The 17,284-nt window shown below is 71.9% G+C and overlaps 2 protein-coding genes across 2 annotated transcripts; one reads left to right on the top strand and one right to left on the bottom strand.

Annotated features, from left to right (window-relative positions):
- The first annotated feature begins 140 nt into the window (after positions 1 to 140).
- LIN37 (lin-37 DREAM MuvB core complex component) lies at positions 141 to 7,034 on the top strand. Its single transcript, XM_087778531.1, has 10 exons — positions 141 to 190; positions 923 to 973; positions 1,562 to 1,637; positions 2,468 to 2,518; positions 3,082 to 3,111; positions 3,220 to 3,305; positions 4,423 to 4,586; positions 5,352 to 5,498; positions 5,969 to 6,069; positions 6,801 to 7,034. Exons 2-10 carry the CDS (start codon positions 940 to 942, stop codon positions 6,880 to 6,882), a joined length of 771 nt encoding a protein of 256 aa, XP_087634657.1. The 5' UTR covers positions 141 to 190; positions 923 to 939; the 3' UTR covers positions 6,883 to 7,034.
- A 148-nt stretch (positions 7,035 to 7,182) lies between these two features.
- Positions 7,183 to 15,727, bottom strand: PSENEN (presenilin enhancer, gamma-secretase subunit). The gene is made up of 5 exons (XM_087778509.1): positions 15,593 to 15,727; positions 14,830 to 14,890; positions 10,198 to 10,302; positions 7,881 to 8,105; positions 7,183 to 7,306 (listed from the first exon to the last, which is right to left on the bottom strand). The coding sequence occupies exons 2-4, from the start codon at positions 14,888 to 14,890 to the stop codon at positions 7,966 to 7,968; spliced, it is 306 nt and encodes a 101-aa protein (XP_087634635.1). The 5' UTR covers positions 15,593 to 15,727; the 3' UTR covers positions 7,183 to 7,306; positions 7,881 to 7,965.
- Positions 15,728 to 17,284: the final 1,557 nt, after the last annotated feature.

The following is a 17,284-nucleotide window of genomic DNA, read 5'->3' as shown; positions in this document are numbered from 1 at the left end:
CGGACTACAACTCCCGCCGCGCCCCGCGCCGAAGCGCCGCCCACTTGAAAGGGGGGGGGGGAGGAGGGCGGGGCTGATCTCCGGGCGCTGATTGGTCGGCGCCGCCGGGACGGGCGGGCGCGGCGGCCAATGGGGGAGGAGCCGGCGGGAGCGGCGGCGGCGGCGGCGGCGGCGGCGGCGGCGGGGAGCGGTGAGGGGGGGGGGGGGGAGGGGCGGGTTTTGGGGGGGTGGGGGCTTCTTGGGGGGGGAGGGGGCAGCCCGGCGGCGGGGGGAGCCCCTATAGAGCCCCTATAGAGCCGCGATAGGGGGCGCGGCCTATAGGCGCTCCCATAGGGGCCCGGGAGGGGGGGTGAGCCCCGAGACCCCCCTATAGGGGAGCTGGGGGGGGGGGAGGGGCGGGGAGGCCCCTATAGACCCCCCAACCCCCCTATAGGGCACCCAGGCGTCCGGGAGGCCCCTATAGACCCCCCAACCCCCTATAGGGGAGCCAGGGGGGAGGGGGACGCCTATAGACCCCCCTATAGGGCACCCAGGAGGGGGGGAGGCCCCTATAGACCCCCCCCACCCCCTATAGGGCACCCAGGAGGGGGGGAGGCCCCTATAGACCCCCCCCACCCCCTATAGGAGACCCAGGCGGGAGGGGAAAGCCTATAGACCCCCCTATAGGGCACCCAGGAGGGGGGTGGTCCCTATAGACTCCCCTATAGGGGAGCCGGGGGGGGGGGGGGGGGCCTATAGACCCCCCTATAGGGGCCCCAGGTGGGAAGGGGACCCCTATAGCCCCCCCCAACCCCCCCTATAGGGGACCCAGGGGGGAGGGGGACCCCTATAGACCCCCCTATAGGGGAGCCCGGGGGGGGGGGGGGCCCCTATAGCCCCCCCACCCCCTATAGGGTGACCCCCCCTCCCCCCCCCCCCGCAGGCGCCCCCGGCCGGGCCATGCTGGCCGTGAAGGTGAAGGTGGAGAAACCGGGTGAGCCCCTCCCCCACCCCCCCTCCCCCACCCCCCCTTGGGCCCCTCCCCCCATCCCCACCCCCCCATGGGCCCCCTCCCCCGCCCCCCAATGTCCCCCCTCCCCCACCCCCCAATGTCCCCCCCTCCCCACCCCCCTCCCCCACCCCCCCTTGGGCCCCTCCCCCCATCCCCACCCCCCCATGGGCCCCCTCCCCCCGCCCCCCAATGTCCCCCCTCCCCCACCCCCCCTTGGGCCCCTCCCCCTATCCCTACCCCCCCATGGGCCCCCTCCCCCCACCCCCCCACCCCCCTTGGGCCCCTCCCCCCATCCCCACCCCCCCATGGGCCCCCACCCCCCCCACCCCCCCTTGGGCCCCCTCCCCCCATCCCCACCCCCCAATGTCCCCCCTCCCCCCCCCATGGCCCCCCTCCCCCCACTGTCCCCAAGGGTCCCCAATGGCCCCCCTCCCCCTCCCCCCCCATGGCCCCCGTGTCCCCCTGTCCCTGATGTCCCTCTGTCCCCAGGGCTCCCCCCCATCCCCCCATCCCCCCCCCAGTCCCCCCCCCCCCCCCCCCCCCACGTCCCCAACGCCCCCCTCCCCCCAGACCTGGAGGCCGCCTCCGCCCGCCGCCGCCTGGACGCGGTGCTGCAGGGGCTGCTGGAGCGGAGCCAGGGCCCGCGGTGAGGGACTGGGGGCACTGGGAGCACTGGGAGGGGCTGGGGGGGCTGGGGGGGCTGGGGGGGAGTGGGGGCTGGGAGCACTGGGAGGGACTGGGAGGGACTGGGAGCACTGGGAGGGACTGGGGGAGTGGGAGCACTGGGAGGGACTGGGGGGGCTGGGGGCACTGGGAGCACTGGGAGGGAATGGGGGGGACTGGGGGGAACTGGGGGGAGTGGGAGCACTGGGAGGGACTGGGGGGGCTGGGGGGAGTGGGGGGCTGGGAGCACTGGGAGGGACTGGGAGGGACTGGGAGCACTGGGAGGGACTGGGGGGAGTGGGGGGGCTGGGGGCACTGGGAGCACTGGGAGGGAATGGGGGGGACTGGGGGGAACTGGGGGGAGTGGGAGCACTGGGAGGGACTGGGGGGGCTGGGGGGAGTGGGGGGCTGGGAGCACTGGGAGGGACTGGGAGGGACTGGGAGCACTGGGAGGGACTGGGGGGAGTGGGGGGGCTGGGAGCACTGGGAGGGACTGGGAGCACTGGGAGGGAATGGGGGGGCTGGGAGGGACTGGGGGGAGTGGGGGGGCTGGGGGCACTGGGAGCACTGGGAGGGAATGGGGGGGACTGGGGGGGACTGGGGGGAGTGGGGGGGGCTGGGGGCACTGGGAGCACTGGGAGGGACTGGGGGGGCTGGGAGGGACTGGGAGGGAGTGGACGGGGAACCCCCAAACGGGGGGGAGGGGGCTGGGGGTCAGGGAGGGACCCCAAGGGGGGGAGGGGCCCCGGGGTGGGGGAGGGGCCCCGGGGGTCCCTCCCCCCCCCCTTTCGGGCCCCCCGACGCCGGGCGCAGGGAGCCGATGGAGGAGGAGGCGGGGAAGGGGCCCGGCGACGCCCACAGCAAGTGAGGGGGGAGGGGCACCGGGGGGGGGGAGGGGCACCCCCACATCGGGGGGAGGGGGGGAGGGGCACCCCGACATCGGGGGGAGGGGTTGGGGGGAGGGGCACCCCCACATCGGGGGGGGAGGGGCACCCCCACATCGGGGGGGGAGGGGGGAGGGGGGGGAGGGGCACCCCGACATCGGGGGGGGAGGGGTTGGGGGGAGGGGCACCCCCACATCGGGGGGGAGGGGTTGGGGGGGGAGGGGCACCCCGACATCGGGGGGGGGAGGGGACCCCAAGTTTTGGGCGGTCCCTGGGGTGGGGGAGGGGGGAGGGGACCCTGAATTTTGGGAGGGTCCCTGGGGTGGGGGAGGGGCGCCCCTAAATTTGGGGGAGGGGCATTTGGGGGGGGAACAACCCCCGATTTTGGGGGTCCCTGGGGTGGGGGAAGGGCGAACCCTGAATTTGGGAGGGTCCCTGGGGTGGGGGAGGGGGGAGACCCTGAATTTGGGGGCGGGGGGTGGAGTCCTGGGTGGGGGAGGGGCGTTCAAACCCCACCCCCCACCCCCCCTCCTCCGGTTGCAGGGAGGCCTCGCCCACCGCCCCCGGGAAGAGGTGAGTGGGGGAGGGGCGGGGGGGGGGGGGGAGGGGGCCCCCCCCCATTCTTGGGGGCCCCCCTCCCCCCCCTCAATGTTGGGGTCCCCCCTCCCCTCCCCCCCCCAGGCCCTCGGGCCGCTTCTCCCAGCAGCGGCGGAAGAAGAGGCGGGAGGCGGAGGAGGGGCTGCCCGAGCCCGGCCAGCAGCGGCACAGTGAGTGGCGGGGGGCTGCCCCATAGCGGCTGGGGGGCTGCCCCATAGCGGCTGGGGGGCTGCCCCATAAGTGCTGTAGGGCTGCCCCATAGCGGCTGTGGGGCTGCCCCATAAGTGCGGGGGGGCTGCCCCATAGCGGCGGGGGGGCTGCCCCATAAGTGCTGTGGGGATGTCCCATAGCGGCCGTGGGGCTGCCCCATAAGTGCGGGGGGGGGCTGCCCCATAGCGGCGGGGGGGCTGCCCCATAAGTGCTGTGGGGATGTCCCATAGCGGCCGTGGGGCTGCCCCATAAGTGCTGTAGGGCTGCCCCATAGCGGCCGTGGGGCTGCCCCATAAGTGCGGGGGGGCTGCCCCATAAGTGCTGGGGGGCTGCCCCATAGCGGCCGGGAAGCTGCCTGAAAAGTGCTGTGGGGCTGCCCCATAGCGGCGGGGGGGCTGCCCCATAGCGGCCGGGGGGCTGCCCCATAAGTGCTGTAGGGCTGCCCCATAGCAGCTGGGGGGCTGCCCCATAAGTGCTGGGGGGGCTCCCCCATAGCGGCTGTGGGGCTCCCCCATAGCAGCTGGGGGGCTGGGGAAGAGCTGCTGTGGGGCTGAGCCCTGACTGCTATGGGGCTGGGGGGGCGGGGGGGGTCAGCCCCTAGTTGTTATGGGGCTGCCCCACGGACGCTATGGGGCTGACCCACAACGGCTATGGGGCAGGGAGGGCCGCTATGGGGCTGGAGGTCTCCCAGCCGTCCCGCTATGGGGCAGGGAGGGCCACTATGGGGCTGGTGACCTCCCAGCCATCCCGCTATGGGGCAGGGAGGGCCGCTATGGGGCTGGAGGTCTCCCAGTCACCCCGCTGTGGGGCAGGGAGGGCCGCTATGGGGCTGGAGATCTCCCAGTCACCCCGCTATGGGGCAGGGAGGGCCGCTATGGGGCTGGAGGTCTCCCAGTCACCCCGCTATGGGGCAGGGAGGGCCGCTATGGGGCTGGAGGTCTCCCAGCCGTCCCGCTATGGGGCAGGGAGGGCCACTATGGGGCTGGTGACCTCCCAGCCATCCCGCTGTGGGGCAGGGAGGGCCGCTATGGGGCAGGCCGTGGGTCTGAGCCCCTCGCGCCGTGGGGCGCCCCACAGATACCTACGTCATCAAGCTGTTTGACCGGAGCGTGGAGCTGGGGCAGTTCCCCGAGGGGACGCCCCTCTACCCCGTCTGCCGCGCCTGGATGCGCAACTGCCCCACGGCGCGGGGCGGGGCCGCGCCTGCCCCCCAGCACCCCCCGGCGCCGCCCCGCCCCGAGGTGAGCCCCCCAACTGCCCCACAGCTGCCCCACATCGGCCCCCCAACTGCTCCTGCTGCCCCCCAACTGCCCCACATCTGCCCCCGCTGCCCCATAAGTGCCCCCCAACTGCCCCCGCTGCCCCACATCTGCCCCCGCTGCCCCATAACTGCCCCCCAACTGCCCCCGCTGCCCCACATCTGCCCCCCATCTGCCCCCCAACTGTCCCCGCTGCCCCACATCTGCCCCCCAACTGCCCCCCATCTGCCCCCGCTGCCCCCCAACTGCCCCCACTGCCCCACAACTGCCCCCCACTGCCCCACATCTGCCCCACATCTGCCCCCGCTGCCCCACACCTGCCCCCCAACTGCCCCACATCTGCCCCACATCTGCCCCCAACTGCCCCACATCTGCCCCACATCTGCCCCCGCTGCCCCACACCTGCCCCCCAACTGCCCCACATCTGCCCCACATCTGCCCCCGCTGCCCCCCCTGCCCCCCAACTGCCCCAACTGCCCCACATCTGCCCCACATCTGCCCCCAACTGCCCCACATCTGCCCCCAACTGTCCCACAGCTGCCCCACTTCTGCCCCCCACCTGCCCCCCCGCTGCCCCCCAAGTGCCCCCCAAGTGCCCCATGGATTGGGGGGGTTCTTGGGGGTGCGCCCCATAACTTGGGGGGCTGGGGGGGGAGGGTAACGTGTTGCTATGGGGCTGGGGGGGGCCCCCCCAATGCGGGGGGTGGGGGGTGGGGCGCCCCTGACCCCCCCCTCCCCTCCCCCCAGGGCGCCGCCGGGCATGCTGGGAAGGGCGAGGACATCTACGAGCTGCCCCCCCGCCCCCCGGGGCCTCCCCGCATCCCCTCCCCCTCGGGCCCGAGGAGGGGGCCCCGCCCCCGACCAGGTGAGACCCCGCCCCCCAACTGCCCCCCTGCCCCCCAAGTGCCCCCTCTGGGACCCCCCCACCCCCCAAGTGCCCCCCTGCCCCCCAAGTGAACCCCCTGCCCCCCAACTGCCCCCCAAGTGCCCCCCTGCCCCCCAAGTGCCCCCCTGGGACCCCCAAGTGCCCCCTCTGGGACCCCCCCTGCCCCCCAAGTGCCCCCCCTGCCCCCCAACTGCCCCCCAAGTGCCCCCCTGCCCCCCAAGTGCCCCCTCTGGGACCCCCCTGCCCCCCAAGTGCCCCCCCTGCCCCCCAACTGCCCCCCAAGTGCCCCCCTGGGACCCCCAAGTGCCCCCTCTTGGACCCCCCCGCCCCCCAAGTGCCCCCCTGCCCCCCAAGTGCCCCCCTGGGACCCCCCCCGCCCCCCAAGTGCCCCCCTGGGACCCCCAAGTGCCCCCCGGGCCCCCAACCCCTCCCCCCCGCCGCCAGGCCCCGGTGACATCACCGGCATTCGCCACGTCGCCGTGACATCACCGCGCCCCCCCCCCAGCTGCCTGACCCCGCCCCCTCGATGTCATCGCTGATCTACAAGAACATGGAGCGCTGGAAGCGCGTGCGGCAGCGGTGGGGGACTGGGGAGGCTGGGGGGCACTGGGAGGGCACTGGGGGGATACTGGGGGGGACTGGGGATACTGGGAGGGCACTGGGGGGCACTGGGAAGGATGTGGGGGCACTAGGGGGATACTGGAAGAGCACTGGGGGGATACTGGGGGCACTGGGGATACTGGGAGGGCACTGGGGGGATACTGGGAGGATACTGGGGGGACTGGGGATACTGGGAGGGCACTGGGGAGCACTGGGAAGGATGTGGGGGCACTGGGGGGATACCTGGAAGAGCACTGGGGGGATACTGGGAGGGCACTGGGGGGATACTGGGGGGATACTGGGAGGATACTGGGGGGCCACTGGGGATACTGGGAGGGCACTGGGGAGATACTGGATGGGCACTGGGGGGATACCTGGGGGCACTGGGGGATACTGGGAGGGCACTGGGGATACTGGGAGGATACTGGGGGGGCACTGGGGATACTGGGAGGGCACTGGGGAGATACTGGATGGGCACTGGGGGGATACCTGGGGGCACTGGGGGATACTGGGAGGGCACTGGGGGGATACTGGGAGGGTACTGGGCATACTGGGAGAGCATTGGGGGGCACTGGGGGGATACTGGGAGGCACTGGGGGGCACTGGGAGGGCACTGGGGGGGGCACTGGGAGCAAACTGGGGCCAGTGGGGGGGGGAGGGGGCGGAGTCGCGGGGGGAGGGGTGGCGATGACGCGGCGATGACGTCACAGCTGGCAGGAGGCGGGGCAGCGGCAGCAGCAGCGCTACGGGCCCAGCCTCCGCCTCCTGCGCCTCATCTACGAGCGCCAGTAGCCACGCCCACATCGGCCACGCCCCCCCGGAGGCCACGCCCCCGGTCAACCTTCCCCGAGAGGCCACGCCCCCTCCAGCCCCAAGGACCAATGGCAGCCTCGCATTGCAGCCAGGCCGCAAGCCTCGCCCCCCCCTCGACCCGGCCACGCCCCCAAGCGTGGCCACGCCCCCCTCTGTAAGCCCCACCCCCAATAAAGGCTCTGCCCCCCCGCCCCACGTGATCCATTGAGGGAGTGGGCGGGGCTTAAGGGGGCCACGTCCACTCGGGGGCAGGGCCAATGAGCACACGTGACGCTGGGGGGCGGGGCCAAGGCGGGTTTATTGGGGGGGGCGGAGCCCCCAAATCTGCAGGAACCGCCCCAAAGTTGGGGGGGGAGGGCTGACGTCAGATGATGTCACGTGTCGTCACGTGATGTCACTGCTCCTGCGGACGGGGGGATGGGGGTGGGGTCAGCCACGCCCCCCCCAATCCCCTCCCCCACCCCAACAGCGGCCCCCCAGCTCAGCCCCTCCCCCAACTCCCCTCCCCCCCCCCAATTTCGGCTCCTCCTCCCCAATTTGTGGCTCCTCCCCCAAGCTTCAGCCCCTCCCCCCAAATTTCAGCCCCTCCCCCCATTTTTAATTCCCTCCCCCAATCTCAGCCCCTCCCCCCAAATCTCGGCCCCTCCCCCAAACTCAGCCCCTCCCCCCAAATCTCGGCCCATCCCCCCCATTTAATCCCCCCATTTCGGCCCCTCCCCCCGTTTCAGCCCCTCCCCCCAAATCCCGGTCCCTCCCCCTATTTCAGCCCCTCCCCCCATTTAATCCCCCCCCCCATCTCAGCCCCTCCCCCCAAATCCCGGCCCCTCCCCCCATTTCAGCCCCTCCCCCCAAATCCCGGCCCCTCCCCCTATTTCAGCCCCTCCCCCCATTTAATCCCCCCCATCTCAGCCCCTCCCCCATTCCAGCCCCCCCCCCAACCTCAGCCCCTCCCCCCCCTTCCAGCCCCTCCCCCTCACCTCCCCTCCCGCCGCTCCGCCATCTTCAGGGGCCCCTCCCCCACCGCCGGGGGGGGGGGTGGGGGAGGGGCGGGGGGGGAGGGGCTCAGGGGGTGCCGAGGGGGAGGGTGAAGGCCAGGTAATCGCCCAGGGCCCCCCATTGGGCGCGGCGGCTCTGGAAGACGCCCACCCAGGCCCCCAGCCCCACCCCCCACAGCCCCAGCCCCAGCGCCGAGCGCCGGACGTCTGCGGGGGGAGGGGCGGGGTCAGGGGGGGCCCCCAGTATCCCCCAGGGCCCTCCCAGTATCCCCCCAGTATCCCCACATCCCCCCCAGTATCCCCCAGGGCCCTCCCAGTATCCCCCCAGTATCCCCACATCCCCCCCAGTATCCCCCAGGGCCCTCCCAGTATCCCCCCAGTATCCCCACATCCCCCCCAGTATCCCCCCAGTGCCCCCACATCCCCCCCAGTATCCCCACATCCCCCCAGTATCCCCCAGTGCCCCCCCATGCCCCCCAGTACCCCCCAGGGCCCTCCCAGTATCCCCAAATCCCCCCAGTATCCCCCAGTGCCCCCCCATGCCCCCCAGTATCCCCCAGGGCCCTCCCAGTATCCCCCCAGTATCCCCACATCCCCCCCAGTATCCCCACATCCCCCCAGTATCCCCCAGAGCCCTCCCAGTATCCCCCCAGTATCCCCAAATCCCCCCCAGTATCCCCCCAGTGCCCCCCCATCCCCCCCAGTATCCCCCAGGGCCCTCCCAGTATCCCCAAATCCCCCCCAGTATCCCCCAGTGCCCCCCCATGCCCCCCAGTATCCCCCAGGGCCCTCCCAGTATCCCCCCAGTATCCCCACATCCCCCCCAGTATCCCCACATCCCCCCAGTATCCCCCAGAGCCCTCCCAGTATACCCCCAGTATCCCCAAATCCCCCCAGTATCCCCCCAGTGCCCCCACATCCCCCCCAGTATCCCCCAGGGCCCCCCCAGTATCCCCAAATCCCTCCCAGTATCCCCCCAGTGCCCCCACATCCCTCCCAGTATGCCCCAGGGCCCTCCCAGTATCCCCCCCAGTATCCCCCCATCCCCCCCAGTATCCCCCAGGGCCCTCCCAGTATCCCCAAATCCCCCCAGTATCCCCCCAGTGCCCCCACATCCCCCCCAGTATCCCCACATCCCCCCAGTATCCCCCAGTGCCCCCACATCCCCCCAGTATCCCCCAGTTCCTTCCCAGTAACCCCGCATCTCCCCCAGTTCCCTCCCAGTATCCCCCCAGGACACCCCCACTCTCCCCAGTGCCTTCCCAGTGTCCCCAGTATCCTCCCAGGACCCCCCATATCCCTCCCAGTCTCCCCAGTACCCTCCCAGTACCCCCTCAGTGCCCCCACACCCCTCCCAGTATCCCACCAGTCTCTCCAGTGCCCTCCCAGTAGCCCCAGTAGCCCCCCCGGACCCCCGTATCCTTCCCAGTATCCCCCCAGTGCCCTCCCAGTAGCCCCCTATACCCCCCAGGCCCCCCCGAGCCCCTATAGACCCCCTATAGCCCCCCTGGCTCCCCTACAGACCCCTACAGACCCCCAGAGCCCCCCTACCCCCCATAGAGCCCCTATACCCCCCAGTACCCCCTATAGAGCCCCTATGCCCCCCAGCCCCTATAGCCCCCTCCAGCCCCCCTACGGCCCCCCAGCCCCTATAGCCCCCCTATGGCCCCCCCAGCCCCCCAGGACCCCCTATAGCCCCCCAGAACCCCCTATGCCCCCCCAGCCCCTATGGACCCCCCAGCCCCCCATAGACCCCTATGCCCCCCCAGCCCCTATGGACCCCCCAGCCCCCCAAGGCCCCCTATAGCCCCCCTAGCCCCTATAGCCCCCCCAGACCCCCCTATGCCCCACCTATAGCCCCCCTATGGCCCCCCCGCCCCTATGGCCCCCCCGCAGCCCCCCTATAGCCCCCCTATGCCCCCCCAGCCCCTATAGCCCCCCTATGGCCCCGCCCAGCCCCTATAGCCCCCCAGCCCCCATAGCTCCCCTATGGCCCCCCCAGCCCCTATAGCCCCCCCCCAGATCCTATAGCCCCCCTATGGCCCCCCCCAGCCCCTATAGCCCCCCCAGCCCCCCATAGCCCACCTATGGCCCCGCCCAGCCCCTATAGCCCCCCCCAGCCCCCCATGGCCCCCCTATGGCCCCCCCCCAGCCCCTATAGCCCCCCCCCCCCCCATAGCCCCCCCTATGGCCCCCCCAGCCCCCCTATAGCCCCCCTATGGCCCCCCCCCAGCCCCTATGGCCCCCCCCATGCCCCCCCCAGCCCCCCCAGCCCCTATGGCCCCCATAGGCGGCTCACAGCGGCGGATGAGGGGCTGCTCCCCGTACGGGGGGGCCACGAAGGCCTCGCGGAAGAACCAGAGGACGTTCACCAGCCAGAGGAAGGGCAGCAGCGCAAAGCCCCCTGCGCCCGAGGGGCCCTCAGCCACGCCCCCCGCCCCCCGCCCCGCCCCCAGCCCCGCCCAACCCCGCCCCGCCCCGCCCCACCCCGCCCCCCGCCGGGAAACCTCACCCCTGGGCCGCCAAACCCTGCCCCCCGCTGGGAAACCCCGCCCCCGCCCCGCCAAACCCCACCCCCAGCCACCAAACCCCGCCCCCGGGCTGCCAAACCCTGCCCCCCGCTGGGAAACCCCGCCCCCGCCCCGCCCAACCCCGCCCCCGCCCCGCCAAACCCCGCCCCCGCCCCGCCCCACCCCGCCCCCCGCCGGGAAACCTCACCCCTGGGCCGCCAAACCCTGCCCCCTGCTGGGAAACCCCGCCCCCGCCCCGCCCAACCCCACCCCCAGCCACCAAACCCCGCCCCCGGGCTGCCAAACCCTGCCCCCCGCTGGGAAACCCCGCCCCCGCCCCACCAAACCCCACCCCGCCCCGCCAAACCCCGCCCCCGCCCCGCCAAACCCCGCCCCCAGCCTGCCAAACCCTGCCCCCCGCTGGGAAACCCCGCCCCCACCCCGCCAAACCCCGCCCCCAGCCTGGCAAACCCTGCCCCCCGCTGGGAAACCCCGCCCCCAGCCACCAAACCCCACCCCCAGCCACCAAACCCTGCCCTCTCCTGGGAAACCTCGCCCCCGGGCCACCAAACCCCGCCCCCCACCAAGAAACCCCACCCCCCCCCCCCCCCAACCCCCCCCCCCGGCGGGGAACCCCCGCCCCCCGGGGAAAACGGGGGCGGGGGAGCCCTGGGGTGGGGGGGGGGGGGGCGGGGGGGGGGGGGTGCGGGCGCTATGGGGGCTATGGGGGGGCTATGGGGGGCTATGGGGGGCTATGGGGGCTATGGGGGCTATGGGGGAGCTATGGGGGGGCTATGGGGGCTATGGGGGAGCTATGGGGGCTATGGGGGGCTATGGGGGCTATGGGGGGCTATGGGGGAGCTATGGGGGAGCTATGGGGGCTATGGGGGCTATGGGGGGCTATGGGGGGGCTATGGGGGCTATGGGGGCTATGGGGGCTATGGGGGCTATAGGGGGCTATGGGGGGCTATGGGGGCTATGGGGGCTATGGGGAGCTATGGGGGCTATGGGGGGCTATGGGGGCTATGGGGGGGCTATGGGGGGCTATGGGGGCTATGGGGGGCTATGGGGGGCTATAGGGGCTATGGGGGCTATGGGGGGCTATGGGGGGCTATAGGGGCTATAGGGGCTATGGGGGCTATGGGGGGCTATGGGGGCTATGGGGGGCTATGGGGGCTGTGGGGGGCTATGGGGGCTATGGGGGCTATGGGGGCTATAGAGGGGCTATGGGGGCTATGGGGGCTATGGGGGGCTATGGGGGCTATAGGGGCTATGGGGGCTATGGGGGCTATGGGGGCTATGGGGGCTATAGGGGGCTATGGGGGCTATGGGGGGGCTATGGGGGCTATGGGGGCTGTGGGGGGGCTATGGGGGGCTATGGGGGGCTATGGGGGCTATAGGGGGCTATAGGGGCTATGGGGGCTATGGGGGGGCTATGGGGGGCTATAGGGGCTATGGGGGCTATGGGGGGCTATGGGGGGCTATGGGGGCTATGGGGGCTGTGGGGGGCTATGGGGGGCTATGGGGTGGTTATGGGGTGGTTATGGGGGCTGTAGGGGCTATAGGGCGCTATGGGGGGCTATGGGGGGCTATGGGGGCTATAGGGGGCTATGGGGCGCTAAGGGGTCGCTATGGGAGCTATAGAGCGCTATGGGGCGCTATGGGGCACCTGGGGTGGCTATAGGGCGCTAGGGGGTGGCTATAGGGTGCCCAAGATGGCTATAGGGTGGCTATGGGGTGCCTGGGGTGGCTATAGGGTGCTATGGGGCGGCTATGGGGCAGGTGTGGGGCGCCGTGGGGCGGCTATGGGGTGCTAGGGAGCGACTAGAGACTGCTATAGGGTGACTATAGGGTGCTAGGGGGTGGCTATAGGGTGCTATGGGGTGGCTATGGGGCAGGTGTGGGGTGCTATAGGGCGCTATAGGGCGCTATGGGGCACCTGGGGTGGCTATAGGGTGCCCAAGATGGCTATAGGGTGGCTATGGGGTGCCTGGGGTGGCTATAGGGCGCTATGGGGCGGCTATGGGGTGGCTATGGGGCGCTATGGGGTGGCTATGGGGCAGGTGTGGGGTGCTATAGGGCGCTATAGGGCGCTATGGGGCACCTGGGGTGGCTATAGGGTGCCCAAGATGGCTATAGGGTGGCTGTGGGGTGCCTGGGGTGGCTATAGGGTGGCTATGGGGTGGCTATGGGGCGCCGTGGGGCGGCTATGGGGCAGGTGTGGGGCGCTGTGGGGCGGCTATGGGGCAGGTGTGGGGCGCCTGGGGTGGCTATAGGGTGCCCAAGATGGCTATAGGGTGGCTATGGGGTGCCTAGGGTGGCTCTAGAGCGCTATGGGGTGGCTATGGGGCGGCTATGGGGCGCCGTGGGGCAGCTATGGGGCAGGTGTGGGGCGCTATGGGGTGGCTATAAGGTGCTAGGGGGTGGCTATAGAGTGCCCAAGATGGCTATAGGGTGGCTATGGGGTGCCTGGGGTGGCTATGGGGCGCTATGGGGTGGCTATGGGGCAGGTGTGGGGTGCTATAGGGCGCTATAGGGCGCTATGGGGCGCCTGGGGTGGCTATAGGGTGCCCAAGATGGCTATAGGGTGGCTATGGGGTGCCTGGGGTGGCTATAGGGTGCTATGGGGTGGCTATGGGGCAGGTGTGGGGTGCTATAGGGCGCTATAGGGCGCTATGGGGCGCCTGGGGTGGCTATAGGGTGCCCAAGATGGCTATAGGGTGGCTATGGGGTGCCTGGGGTGGCTATAGGGTGGCTATGGGGTGGCTATGGGGCGCCGTGGGGCGGCTATGGGGCAGGTGTGGGGCGCCGTGGGGCGGCTATGGGGCAGGTGTGGGGCGCCTGGGGTGGCTATAGGGTGCCCAAGATGGCTATAGGGTGGCTATGGGGTGCCTAGGGTGGCTCTAGAGCGCTATGGGGTGGCTATGGGGCGGCTATGGGGCGCCGTGGGGCAGCTATGGGGCAGGTGTGGGGCGCTATGGGGTGGCTATAAGGTGCTAGGGGGTGGCTATAGAGTGCCCAAGATGGCTATAGGGTGGCTATGGGGTGCCTGGGGTGGCTATGGGGCGCTATGGGGTGGCTATGGGGCAGGTGTGGGGTGCTATAGGGCGCTATAGGGCGCTATGGGGCGCCTGGGGTGGCTATAGGGTGCCCAAGATGGCTATAGGGTGGCTATGGGGTGCCTGGGGTGGCTATAGGGCGCTATGGGGCGGCTATGGGGCAGGTGTGGGGTGCTATGGGGTGGCTATGGGGCAGGTGTGGGGTGCTATAGGGCGCTATAGGGCGCTATGGGGCGCCTGGGGTGGTTATAGGGTGCCCAAGATGGCTATAGGGTGGCTATGGGGTGCCTAGGGTGGCTCTAGGGTGCTATGGGGTGGCTATGGGGTGGCTATGGGGCGCCGTGGGGCAGCTATGGGGCAGGTGTGGGGCACTATGGGGCAGGTGTGGGGCGCTATGGGGTGGCTATAAGGTGCTAGGGGGTGGCTATAGGGTGCCCAAGATGGCTATAGGGTGGCTATGGGGTGCCCGGGGTGGCTATGGGGTGCTATGGGGTGGCTATGGGGCAGGTGTGGGGTGCTATAGGGCGCTATAGGGCGCTATGGGGCGCCTGGGGTGGCTATAGGGTGCCCAAGATGGCTATAGGGTGGCTATGGGGTGCCTGGGGTGGCTATAGGGCGCTATGGGGCGGCTATGGGGCAGGTGTGGGGTGCTATGGGGTGGCTATGGGGCAGGTGTGGGGTGCTATGGGGTGGCTATGGGGCAGGTGTGGGGTGCTATAGGGCGCTATAGGGCGCTATGGGGTGCCTGGGGTGGCTATAGGGTGCCCAAGATGGCTATAGGGTGGCTATGGGGTGGCTATGGGGCGCCGTGGGGCAGCTATGGGGCAGGTGTGGGGCGCCGTGGGGCAGCTATGGGGCAGGTGTGGGGCGCCTGGGGTGGCTATAGGGTGCCCAAGATGGCTATAGGGTGGCTATGGGGTGCCTAGGGTGGCTCTAGAGCGCTATGGGGTGGCTATGGGGTGGCTATAGGGTGCTATGGGGCGGCTATGGGGCAGGTGTGGGGCGCTATGGGGTGGCTATAAGGTGCTAGGGGGTGGCTATAGGGTGCCCAAGATGGCTATAGGGTGGCTATGGGGTGCCTAGGGTGGCTCTAGAGCGCTATGGGGTGGCTATGGGGTGGCTATGGGGTGCTATGGGGCGGCTATGGGGCAGGTGTGGGGCGCTATGGGGTGGCTATAAGGTGCTAGGGGGTGGCTATAGGGTGCCCAAGATGGCTATAGGGTGGCTATGGGGTGCCTGGGGTGGCTATAGGGTGGCTATGGGGTGCCTGGGGTGGCTATAGGGTGCTATGGGGCGGCTATGGGGCAGGTGTGGGGCGCCGTGGGGCGGCTATGGGGCAGGTGTGGGGCGCCGCGGCCTCACCCAGGTAGTACTTGCGGCAGAGCTCCAGCTTCTCCTCGTTGGAGACGCGCTCCAGGTTCATCTGGGGGGGCAGCGACCCACGGCTCGGCCCTGCCCCACACCCGCCCCACACCCGCCCCACGCCCGCCCCATAACCTCCCCCCTGCCCCACACCTGCCCTACACCTGCCCCATAACCGACCCCCTCCCCCCCACCCGCCTCCCCGCCCCCTACCTGCCCCCCCCCCCCCATAACTGCCCCTTGCCCGACCCCCCGCCCCACACCTGCCCCATAACCGCCCCCCTGCCCCACACGCGCCCCACAACTGCCCCCTGCCCCACACCTGCCCCACACCTGCCCCACACCTGCCCCCCTGCCCCATAACTGCCCCATAAGCGCCCCCCGCCCCACACCCACCCCTCTGCCCCCTAACTGCCCCCCCTGCCCCATAACTGCCCCCCCGCCCCACAGCTGCCCCATGACCGCCCCTCCTGCCCCACACCCGCCCCATAACTGCCCCCCCCCCCCCCCCCCCCCCCGCGCCCCACGGCTGCCCCGCGGCTCGGCCCTGCCCCCCCCCGCCCCCCTCCCCCCCCATGGCGCCGCCCCCCGCCCCTCAACCGCCCCGCCCCTCCCCGTACCGGTAACCCGCCCCGCCCCCCCCCCCCCCCCCAGCCCCAACACCGCCCCCCAACCGCCCCCCCCGCCCCCCCGGTGCCCCCAAGCGCCCCCGCCCCCCCCGCCCCCCGCCCCCCCCCCCCGGGCCCCGCCGCCCTCCCGGCACCTCCGCTCGCTTCCGCACGGGCGCCTACTTCCGGCCACGCCCCCTTCCGGCGCCGCGGGGCACGACGGGAGCGGCGGCTCCGCCAATGGGAGACGGCGGGGGGCGGGGACAACGCGCCGCGAGGGGCGGGGCCGGGCCGGGCCGGCGGCGCGACGGGTGGCGGCGGCTCCGCCAATGGGAGCGAGCGGTGGGCGGGGACAGAGCGGAGGGGGCGGGGACAGCGCGGCGCGACCGGAGCGGCGGCTCCGCCAATGGGAGCGAGCGGTAGGCGGGGACAGAGCGGAGGGGGCGGGGACAGCGCGGCGCGACGGTTCCGCCAATGGGAGCGAGCGGTGGGCGGGGGCTGGAGGGGCGGGGCCTGCGCGGAGGGGGCGGTGCTGGAGGTGAGGGGCGGGGCCAGCGCGGCGCGACCGGAGGGGCGGCTCTGCCAATGGGAGCGAGCGGTGGGCGGGGCCAGCGCGGAGGGGGAGGGAGGGGCGGGGCCAGCGCTGAGAGGCGGAGCTAAGGCGGAGGGGCCGCTCCGCCAATAGGAGCGAGCGGTGGGCGGGGCCAGCGCGGCGCTACCGGAGGGGCAGGAGCGGCGGCTCCGCCAATAAACGAGCGGGGGGCGGGGTCTGCGCAGGGGGGGGCGTGGCTGGAGGTGAGGGGGGGCGTGGCCTGCGCGGAGGGGGGGCGGAGCCAGCGCGGCGCTACCGGACCGAGGGAGCGGGGCGGAGGGGGGCGCGGGCGTGGGAAGGGGGGCGTTGCCGTGGGGGTGAGGGGGCGTGGCCAGCGCGGCAGAGGCTCCGCCCCCGTCTCCAAGGAGTCTCTTTATTGTGGGCGGGGCTCCCGCCGTTAAATTAGCATACAAAACCCCGCCCCCCGCCCCGTAGAAAAAAAAAAAAAGGCCCCAAAATTTCTACAAAGGCCCCGGGGGGGGGGAGGGGCGGGGGGAGGGGCCCGGGGGGGAGGGGCCCGGGGGAGGGGCGTTGGGGGCAGGATCGGGCCCATGGGGGGGGTTGGGTGGGGCTCGCGGGGGTCCCCAGCACCCATGGGTGCCCCCCCCCCCCCGCGGGGGCCCTCCCCAGCCGCTCGCCAGTGCCCACGGCTGCTCCCAGTTGGCTGCTGGCATCTCCAGAGCTCCCATGGTGCCTCTCCAGCCGCTCCCCATGACCGCTGGGTGTTCGCCAGCACCCATGGGTGCTCCCGGTTGGTTGTAGGCATCTCCAGAGCTCCCAGTTCCCCTCTCCAGCCGCTCGCCAGCACCCATGGGCGCTCCATCTTCCCTGTAGGCATCTCCAGGACTTCCGTATCGCCCCTCCAGCCGCTCGCCAGCACCCATGGGTGCTCCCGGTTGGTTGTAGGCATCTCCAGAGCTCCCAGTTCCCCTCTCCAGCTGCTCCCCAGCACCCATGGGCGCTCCATCTTGCCTGTAGGCATCTCCAGGGCTTCAGGAGCACCCTCATATCTCCTCTCCAGCACCCATGGGCGCTCCATCTTCCCTGCAGACACCTCCAGGACTTCCGTATCGCCCCTCCAGCCGCTTGCTAGCACCCATGGGTGCTCCCAGTTGGTTGTAGGCATCTCCAGGACTTCCGTATCGCCCCTCCAGCCGCTCGCCAGCACCCATGGGCGCTCCATCTTGCCTGTAGGCATCTCCAGGGCTTCCACATCGCCCCTCCAGCCGCTCGCCAGCACCCATGGGCGCTCCCA

Source organism: Nipponia nippon, unplaced genomic scaffold (assembly GCF_047370975.1).
Source record: "Nipponia nippon isolate SJK-2023a ecotype South Korea unplaced genomic scaffold, ASM4737097v1 scaffold_44, whole genome shotgun sequence".
Classification (NCBI taxonomy): domain Eukaryota; kingdom Metazoa; phylum Chordata; class Aves; order Pelecaniformes; family Threskiornithidae; genus Nipponia; species Nipponia nippon.
This window is presented reverse-complemented; position numbering and strand designations above follow the sequence as displayed.